This window comes from Meriones unguiculatus, chromosome 12, assembly GCF_030254825.1.
Source record: "Meriones unguiculatus strain TT.TT164.6M chromosome 12, Bangor_MerUng_6.1, whole genome shotgun sequence".
Taxonomy (NCBI): domain Eukaryota; kingdom Metazoa; phylum Chordata; class Mammalia; order Rodentia; family Muridae; genus Meriones; species Meriones unguiculatus.
Window position 1 is genome coordinate 67,806,589 of NC_083360.1, and position 10,800 is coordinate 67,817,388.

Genomic DNA, 10,800 nt, shown 5'->3' on the forward strand with positions numbered 1-10,800 from the left:
CCAAACCATCATTTGTAATCAAATAATTTGCAATCAAATAAAATTCCTTTATAAAAAAAACTTTATAATTGGACTGGAGAATTCGATTCTACGATGGAGCAGCTGAGAGTGGCCATTGTCATTGTAAATTCTACCAGAGTGGACGCAGGACTAGCCACAGGATTATCATCATGGATTGCTGCAGCCATGAATCATCTGAAGGAATGGGCGGGCATGGGAGCGTTAGCAGGCCTTCTGGTGTTGGTCTCCTTGGTTTGCCTGTGGTATATATGCAAGATTAGAGTCTCACAACAGCGTAATGCAGCCATGACCATTCAGGCCTTTACAGCCATTGAAGCAGGACAGTCTCCCCAAGCATGGGAGCTAAAATGTTACGCTCAGGATGCGAAGCTAAGCACTGCACTCAGGGTCAGCCGCTTTGGACCCAGAGAAGAACATGTCTGATTGCATGCGGGTTGATGCCCCAGGTCCCGCCTCTGAGAAAAAGGTATCGGACGGGTCTGATGCTCTTTGGGTGGATGACACCTAAATGAACATCGGTACAAAGTCCCAATTTATTTCTAATATCAATGATCAGACCTCTATTCTTGCCTGATGCATCTAAAACAAAAAGGGGGAACTGTAGAGAGCTGCATAATGCCGTGCATTAAAGATGGAGCTGGTTTCTGCCTTCCACCTTCCCGATGGTGAGTGTTCTCTGTCACAAACAACTCTATATTTGGCTAAGGCTGACGATCTGACTTGCTTCCATGTATGTGGACCTATCTGCATTGCCCACGTGGCACGCTGGGGTTGGCTACCCAGAGGCTATTTAAGCTGTGGGCTGGCTTTCCCCAGGGTCAGATGATTGTTCAAGGTTCCTGAATAAACTGCATTGAAAAAAAAAATACCTTTAATTAGTAAATTCAGTATGTTTTTCAATTTTCCAATGTTTTTAACATTATTCTCATCACCATAAAAATTAAACAAATAAACAGTATTTTATTTGTTTATTTATCCAAAAATCAGACTGGATATTGAGGGACCCTGTGCAGTGTTTACATAAACCCTAGAGCTTTCGCTCTGCTCATCTCCAGTCTATATTATGCTTCTGGAGGTTTAGCCAACAGCCTGTGCAACGGAAAGCCAGAGGATCTTGCTCCCTCACACTGTTTCATAGTCCTTTTTGACCTAAAATTTTCCAGATTAATTTTCTGTTTGACTTCCATGACCTCTGGTACCTACCATCTACTCTCAACTTTGATAGGTTTACCTGTTCTGTAATCCAAATATGAGTGAGATCATGTACAGCAGCATAAAGTAGATCAAGAAAAATGACTCAGCTGCCTTCATAGCACAGACAAAAATATACCATGGAAAACCTGGGATTAACCCCATTCCTAATAGCCTCAAGAACCAGCCTTGGTTTAAATCCCAAGAGGGAAGCAAAATGCCACCAAAATCAAACTTTTCCATTTGCACTCTATTTCATGGGTTTTTCTCTTTCCCCTTCTCAATGACTCTTCTGCTTCTCTTCTTCATCATCGTCATCCACTTCTTCCTCCTCCTTTTTCTCCTTCTCCTCCTCACCCTCCTCCTCTTCTTCCTCCTCCTTTATTTTTTTGTCTTTCTTTTTAGTACAGCACCATCTTTAGAACTAGGGTAGCTTCTTTCTGGGTCCCCATTCTTGAGCCATTCCTGAATCTCCATCTCCCAGCAGCCAACATTTGCCATAGTTTCTCAGCTGTAGAGGTGAAGTTACCTTCACTTTTCAAGTGTGATTTTTTTTTTTTTTATCTCACTTGGTCTTGTTCACTCAGTCATGACATTTTTAAGTCATTTGTGCAACTCACCTGTTGTGTCCAAGACGCTCCGTTGCTGTAGTCATCAACCCTCTGGCTCTTACCATTCTTCCACTCCCTCTTCTGTGAATGATTCTTGAGCCCAGGAAATCAGCCTTTTATTTTCTACTCAGTGGTCAGGTGTGGGTCTCTGTGTCTATTGGTTTAGACTGAAATTGAGTTCTGTGCTAAGAGTTATCAAGTGCAGTAGGTCTCTTCAGATTAATAGCTATAATTTGAAATCAGGTATTGTGATTCTACAAATACAACACCGCTTTTAATTCTTTGGTAGCTCTGATTCCACGTGTCCTTTAAAGTGATACTTCTGGGAGAAACATCATTGAAAGTTTCATTTGGATTGCATGGGCCCAGAATATCACTTGAAAGATTGCTTTCCTAACATTATTTTATTTAATGTCCATAGCTTTTGTCTATTTTATCTTAGTAGCTAATGTGGTTGTTATTCCTTTGGGGTTTTTTGTTGTTGTTGTTGTTTTGTTTCTGTTTTTGATGGCACATCAGTTCCTGTCTCTCACTTCAACTTTCTGTGACCTCATATTTTTGGATTCAATGCCACAAAACAACATCAGAGTTTTTTTCAACACAGAAGAAAAAAAAAAAGTGGAGACTTCTGCCATGAAACCTCACCTCCAGGAAAGATGAAATATTACATTGTAAAATACATACAGTTGAAGGATTGAGAGCAGTTGCTCTCTGTCAGACACAATGGAGACTGACGATTTGCCACAGACCCGTGCAATCGGATCCCACAACTGCGGGGAATCGGAGGTTCGCATATCAGGTTAGACACAGGTAGGCGGATTGACAGAAACTACACCAAGTAGTGTTTGAATCTGCTGCGATTTACTGAAGTCAAGCGAACACTTATATAGTGATTACATAAAGAAGAACCTTGAAGTTTACATACTTCCTGGAACATTCAGACTTTTACCAACAATACAAAGTTTACATTTTACCAGAAAGATTAACCTCGTAGAAGCAGTGTCTACAAAAATTCTTGGCCTAAAAGCTTTTAATCAAAGCAAATACAAAACTTTAAACTATTTACGCAGTTCTATTGCTGCTAATCAGTGAGGAAAGGGCCAGGGGCTGTCATTGCCCTCTGAGCCAAGTCTGCTAAAGATTTACAACCCTTCCTAGAGATAAGCATTGAGGGGAATTTCTCCTGTTTGTCTTGCTAGGGATTTACAATCTTTCTTTAGAGATAAGGCACCAAGGGGGACACATTCGAGACAATCTGTCCATAAGACTCATAGTATAATATAAAACCTTCTGACCTCCTATGTTTGCCTATCTTCTTTCTGCCTCATCATAAACACCTGTGTTTGGCAATGGTTTTGTAGTTGTTTTCCTGCAGTGGGAATATCCAGAGCATTTATCCTGACAGATCCTGATTAAATAATTTCTTTAGAAAACCTAAAACTCTTGCCCCTTTATTACCTACAATGTTTGGTTTTTCCACAAGCAATTGCTGATGCTGAATCTGATTTATTACCTCTCCTAAAATGTTATTTTCCTTCCACTCTTTATTTGCTAAAGCTTTTAGTAATCTATCAGAAATGTGTTTCCTTGAATAGTTAATTGTGCTGTTCCAAGAATCCTAGAGAAACAGCAGAAAAACTCATCAATCCAACATTGCAACCGAGGGGCGAAGACTCTCAGAATGCGTCTTTTTGGTTTTTGGTTTAGGTGGCCATGGTGGGGGACATTGCCAGTGACCTCCAGGGAGCCTATTCCCGAAGAAAACGTATCTCCCGTCTAGTAGCACATTCTATTAATATGCTACACAGACGATGCTGGAGAGGGAGTAGCAACAACTAATCTCAAATTCAATGTTCAATAAAAAATTGATGGGTGACAAATGGTTTATACAGGACTCAGTGTTCTAGACCGTAACTGAAAGTGGAATTATAGATAAACTTATGTAATATACATGACGCACCATGAAATAGGAGTTCATATTATATTTGATTACATATGTGTGCACATACACAGCTCTTTTTTCTGATACACTCCCTGTATGTCCCTGCTTTCCCAGAACCCATCTTTCAGTTCACAGCCCTTGCCCACCCTCTCCAGACCACCATGTAAAATGGCCAAGTTCTGCGCCTCATTATCCAGCTCTGCTAACTGCACAAATGTTTACTATTACATCTTGACTCCTGAGTAATATTTTTCTAAAAATTCATAACCATGTATGAAACCAAAAAATTAAGCTGTTTAAGGTTTATTTAAAAAAAACCTTAAATGTGAGGAATATTCTCTTATTTTTGAAACTTAGAGAATGTTCTTCTAATGACCTAATGCTGAATGAAATGAAAAAAATGAAAAGGAAGGAAGGAAAGAAAAGAAAGGAAGGAAGAAAGAAGGAAGGAAGGAAGGAAGGAAGGAAGGAAGGAAGGAAGGAAGGAAGGAAGGAAGGAAGGAAGGAAGGAAGGAAGGAAGGAAAGAGAGAAAGAAAGAGAGAGCGAGAAAGAACCAAGGAAAGAACGAAAGAAAGAGGAAACAGAATCTTCAAAGCTGAACAATACTTAGAGACGAGCTCCACCTACCGGCCATGACATGCAAAGAACAAACCGAGTCCAACTCTGGCAACTTCTCAACAGAATTCAGTTTCTTGGCGGTTTCCTCCACACTAAAACAGGCTTTCCCCCAGAAGAACCGACATTAGTTTGGAGGATTTAATTTCCTTCACTTCTCATCCGAGGGAGGGAAAATTCTCTCAGGTTCATGTCCTCAGCGTTCATGTCTTCTGAACCGACGTTTAGCCAATCGGCTACAGGGGCACAAAATGGTCACTGTGTGTCCTTTCCCTCAAGCCTTTTATAGTCGAAGTTCTCTGGAGAAGGAGTCTTTCCGTGGTTTCCTCAGGAGCTACTCACAACCAAGCTCACAGTTTCTGATGATTAAGGAAAACATTTGGAATACATCGTGCAACTGAGCAAACCAACCCTGAGCTAGGAATGCGGGTATCTTCTGAACCCACAGAAGAGTCTCTGCCTGCTGCTCTGCCTGCTGCTACCAGCAACAATGAGCTGGGTAAACGCACGGGTTTGTGACTGCCTTTGGATCTGAGACTTCAAGAGATCAGATAACCTCTTCCACAGAGGAACGTGCCACTTGGTGTAACGTGAATCCAGGTTCTGGTCATGGTCACACTTTTAAATTTTGACTTTTATATCATCCTCGTTATTACTATTATTTTGACTTATTGTAGTTTATTCAATTTGTATCCTGGCTGTGGCTCCCTCCCTCATCTCCTCCCAATCCCACCTCCCACACCAATACTACTCAGCTATTAAAAACAAGGAAATCATGAATTTTGCAGTCAAATGGAGGGAACTAGAAAAGATCATGTTGAGTGATGTATTCCAGAAGCAGAAAGACACACATAGCATTTTCATACTCATAAGTGTTTATTAGACATATAATATAGGATAAACATACTAAAATCTATACTCCTAAAGAAGCTTCACAGTAAGGAAGACCCTAGGAAAATGCTAATTCAGAAGGACAATTGCTATTGACATTGGAAGCAGGAGAAGAGAGGGAACAGGACAGGAGCCTGCCACAGACAGCCTGGGAAAGTCTCCACTGATAGAGGTATCAAAGCAGAAGCTGAGACCCATGACCAAATTTTGGGCAAAATGTATGGAATTTCATGAAGAAAGGGGGAGATAGAAAGACCTGGAGGAGACAGGATCTCCAAAAGGAGACTAACAGACCCCCAAAAAACTGTACCTGAGTGCCCTGGAGAGACTGGTACCCCAACCATGGGCAATCTTAATGGTTTCAGAAAACCTAGTTCTTAATCCTAATGGAACAAGCTCTGTGGTTTTGCGTGTAGCAGCCCAGAGACTCTATTTCTTCATAGTTTAACATTTATTTCCTTATCACAGTTTATTTGCTTTGTATCCCAGCTGTAGCACCCTCCATTTCCTCCCAGTCTCACCCACCAACCAGTTTCTGCCCCCATGCCATTTCCTAGTCCACTGAAATGGGAGGACCTCGTCCCCTTCCATCTGACCCTTGCCAATCAAGTCTCATCAGGGCTGGCTGCATCCTCCTCCTCTATGGCCTGGCAAGGCTACAGCCCACTGCTGACAGGTGATCACAGAGCTGGCAGCCAAGTTCATGTCAGAGAAAGCCTTTGCTCCCCTTAATAGAAAATCCACTTAGAAACTGAGATGCCCATGGGCTTTATCTGAGCAGAGGGTCTAGGTCCTCTCCATGCATGGTCCTTGGTTGGAGTATCAGTCTCTGCAGGCCCCCCTCGGCTCAGATGTTTTGGCTATGCTGGTCTTCTTGTGGAGTTCCGGTTACCTCCAGGTCTTTCTATCTCCCTCCTCTTCCATGAGGTTTTCTGCACTTTGTCCAAGAATGGCTATGAGTTTCAGTATCTCCTTCAATCAATATCCTGATGGGTAGAGTCCTTCAGAGGTGCCCTTGGAAGGCTCCTGTCCTGTTCCTTGTATTCTCCTACTTCCCATGCCTGTCCTGAGGATTAAGCATGTCCTAGGGTCCTCCTTGTTGTTTAGCTTCTTTGGGCCTATAGATTTTAGTATGTTTATTCTCTATTATATGGATAATATCCACTTTTAAGTGAGTATATACAATATAAGTCTTTCTACTTCTGGGTTAACTCACTCAGGATGATCTTTTCTAGTTCCCACCATTTGCCTGAAATTTTCACAATTTCCTAGTTTTTAATTGCTGAGTAGTATTCCATTGTGTAAATGTACCACGATTTCTGCATCCATTGTTCAATTGAGGGGGGTGTCTAGGTTGTTTCCAGATTCTGGCGATTATGAATAATGCTGCTATGAACATAATTGAGCAAATGTCCTTGTTGTGTACTTGAGCATTTTTCGGCTAAATGTCTAGTTGCAATATGACTGGATCTTGATGTAGCATATTCCTAGTTTTTTGAGAAATCACCAGGTTGGTTTCCAAAGTGAATGCACTAAGTTACAGACCCACCAGCAATGGGAGGAGGGTTCCTCTATCTCCACAACCTCTCCAGCATATGTCATTACTTGAGTTTTTTATTTTAGCCATTCTGATGGGTGTGAGGTTGAATCTCACATGGTTTTCATTTGCATTTCCTGAAGGACTAAGGATGTTGAGCATTTCCTTAGGAGTTTCTCTGCCATTTCATATTCCTCGTTTCACCCATCATCACTTTGAGTTCTGCAGGACACTTAGAGGGAGGAAGACAGTGTGCATCTGTATGTATGGAAATCCCAGAGCTTCATCAACTCCTTCTTAAGAGTGAGCTGTCAAGTAATGATCCACCCAGTAAGACCAACGCCATTTGTTGAAGATGCTGTCATATTTCCATTGTGTATTTGTGTATTCTCTGTAAAAAATAAGCTGTCAGTAGGTGTGAGGACTTAGGTCAATGTTTTCCATTTTACTTCAACTATTAACTATATGTTTTTATTCTAAACACGTGCACTGTGCCCAGATTTTTTAGTCCTGTTTATCTCCTTTCGGAGCTCCTGTCCTCTCCAGGTCATACTATTTCCCACTTCTTTCATAAGAAAGACATTTGCTCAACCATGTTTGTAGCAGCGCTATTTATAATAGTCAGAAACTGGAAACAGCCCACATGCCCCTCAGTTGAGGAATGGATACAGAAATTGTGGTATGTCCACACAAAAGAATATTACTCAGCAATAAAAAAAACAAGGAAATCATGAAATTTGCATGTAAATAGTGGGAACAGGAAAAGATCATCTTGAGTGATATATCCCAGAAGCAGAAAGACACACACAGTATATACTCACTCAAAAGTGGATATTAGACATATAATATAGGATAAACCTACTAAAACATGTACACATAAAGAAACTAATCACGATGAGGACTGGCAAAAATGCTCAATCACCGTTCGGAAAGGCAAAGAGGATGGACATCAGAAGCAGAAGAAAGCAGGGAACAAGTTAGGAGACTGGCATAGAGGGCTTCTGAAAGGCTCTACCCTGCAGGGTATCAGAGCAGATGCTGACACTTATGGCCAACCTTTAGGACAATATTATTTAAAAATATTAAGGTGAAATAAATTTGCATCAATCAATAACCTTTAGAAGACATTTTATAGAAAATTTTGTCTTTATCATAAATGTGTAAATTTTAAACAAAGACTGTATACCTGTGCTGTAATAAATAATGATGATTCTAATCAGAAAAAGAGAACCTTTAATACAGCTTTAGGAAGGGAGTAGTGAAAGAGGAAGCAATCTTGAAAACCAAAATGGCCTAAAACTGCCCAGACACAAGCAGAGAATTAGTTAAGAAAGTGAAAAGATATTAGAAAGTAAGGGAAAGGCATTCAGAAAGCAAAAACGAGTGTGTCCCCTATTTAAGACACATTTACACAGGATGGGCTTCAGAGAACCTAGAGGGGAAGGTTCAGGATCACAGAGCCCAGAGGACCAGCAGCATCTGCAACATCCACAATGTCGAAGCCCTGTGCCTTCCTGACGGTCCTGGTGGTGCTGAGCTGCTGGTCAACCTGCTCTCTAGGATGTGACCTGCCTCACACACATAACCTCAGGAACAAGGGAGCCTTGACACTCCTGGCACAAATGAGGAGACTCTCCCCTGTCTTCTGCCTCAAGGACAGAAAGGACTTTGGATTCCCTCTGGAGAAGGAGGATGTCCAGCAGATCCAGAAGACTCAAGCCATCCCTGTCCTGAATGAGCTGACCCAGCAGGTCCTGAGCCTCTTCAGCTCAAAGGACTCCTCTTCTGCTTGGGAGACAACCCTCCTAGACACATTCTGCAGCGGCCTCCACCAGCAGCTCCAGGACCTGCAGGTCTGTCTGAGGCAGCAGGTCGGGGTGCAGGAATCTCCCCTGACCCAGGAAGACCCCGTGGAGGCTGTGAGGAAGTACTTCCACAGGATCACTGTCTACCTGAGAGAGAAGAAACACAGCCCCTGTGCCTGGGAGGTGGTCAGAGCACAAGTGTGGAGAGCCCTGTCTTCCTCAGCCCACTGGCTGGCCAGACGGAGAGAGGAGAAGGACTGAGTCCTGAGCCAAAGAGGAGAGGACTGTGCTGGACTAGGACACTCTATCTCGCTTCATGAGCTTCCTTTAAAACTCTCATTCATTTTGGGATGAATATAATCATCCTGACTAGATGTTTCAGCGAAACAGAGCAAACATTTTGTATATGAAAAAGCATTTGTTTCTTTATCCATGGTCTTATTATTTTTGTATTTATTTATTGATTATTTTACTATTTATATAATTTATTATGTATGTTAAATCTTGCTGTCTTATTTATATTAAATCTTTGTGGTGTTTATGTTAAATTTTGCTGTCTTAATTTTTCTTTAATGTAGTAAAATGTAGTTACCTTATGTATGTAAATTATTTTGTATTCAAATAAAATTATTTTATAAAACACTTTTCATTAGTTAATTCAGTATCTCTTTAAATTTTTCCACTGTTTTAACATTATACTCTGCACCATAAAAATCATACAGATAAACAGTATCCAAAAATCTGACTCGATATGCCACACAGTGTTTAAAATCCCTGGAAGCGTTTCCTCTACCTCTCTCCAGTTTATAGTATTCTTCTGGATGGATAGTCAGCATTCTGTGCAGTGGAAGGCCAGAGAATCTTGCTCACATTGTGTCTTCGTCTTCTTTGACCTAATATTACCTAAGTTAATCTTTTGTTTGACTTCCCTGACCTCTGGAACCTGTCATCTACTCTCAATTTCAATGAGTTTAGCTGTTTTGGGTTCTAAGTATAAGTGAGATCATGTACAGCAATACAAAATAGATCAAGAAAAACAATTAGCTTGAATTTATGGCACAGACAAATATATTAAGAACAACCTGGCAATAAACCCTAATCATAATAGCCTCAAGAACCAATCCGTGGAATAAATCCCACTATGGAAATGAAATGACTCTGAAATTAATCGTTTCAGACAGCACTGTTTCTTTTCTGTTTCATGAGTTTTTCTCCTTTTCCTTCATTACTTATTCTTTTTCTGCTCATTTTTGCATCATTGTCATCTTCCTCCTCCTCCTCCTCCTCCTCTTCCTCTTCCTCCTCCTCCTACTCCACAGAGTCCTCTTCCTCCTTCTCTACTCCCACCATGACCCACAACAACAACAGCTTTTGCTCCTTCATTTGAGCTCTTCTAGTTGTGCATAGTACAGTGGCATGTCTTGGAGAAAGGGTAGCCCCTCTCTGAGGCCCTATCCCCATAGATAACTGAATCTCTCTTTTCCAGCAGGCATCAGTTGCCATAGTTTTTCAACTATAAATGAAATAGCCTCCATTTTCCAAGATGGGATATTTATCTGGCTTGGTCTTGATCACTCAGTCATAGCCATTCTTAGGTCATTTTTGCAACTAACATGTTGACATGTTGTGCCCAAAAATACTTTTTTTTTTTTTTTGCTGTAGTCATGCACCCCTTCTAGCTCATACCATTCTTCTACTCCCTCTTCTTCAATTACTTTTGAGGCTAGAAATCACCCTTTTATTTCTGCTCAATGACCAGTTGTGGCTCTCTCTTTATTGGCATAGACTACAAGTGGGTTCTGTGCAGCAACACTTTATTAGCTGTATAGCTGTTATTTGAAATCAGGTATTGTAACACTATGAATATAATATTGCTTTTATCCTTTGGTAGCTTCATGGTTCCACATATAGTTTAAAACTGAAACTTCTGGATACCTGATAAAACAGGGCCAGACGAAAGGGGAGGAGGTCCTCCCCAATCCCCCAATCCGTGGACTTGGAAAGGGACAAGGAAAAGCTGAAGGAGGGAGGGTGGGATTGGGAGGGAATAAGGGAGCGGGATACAGCTGGGATACAGAGTTAATAAAATGTAACTAATAATAACAAACAATTAAAAAAAGAAAATTAAAAAGAAAAACTGAAACTTCTGGGAGAAACATTATTAAACCAAAATATTACTTGAAAGA

At 41.0% G+C, this 10,800-nt stretch overlaps 1 protein-coding gene across 1 annotated transcript; it reads left to right on the plus strand.

Moving 5' to 3' along the window:
* Positions 1–8,252: 8,252 nt before the first annotated feature.
* Positions 8,253–9,201, plus strand: LOC110543198 (interferon alpha-1-like). Its single transcript, XM_021629594.2, has one exon. The coding sequence runs from the start codon at positions 8,303–8,305 to the stop codon at positions 8,873–8,875; it is 573 nt and encodes a 190-aa protein (XP_021485269.2). The 5' UTR covers positions 8,253–8,302; the 3' UTR covers positions 8,876–9,201.
* The last annotated feature ends 1,599 nt before the right edge of the window (positions 9,202–10,800 follow it).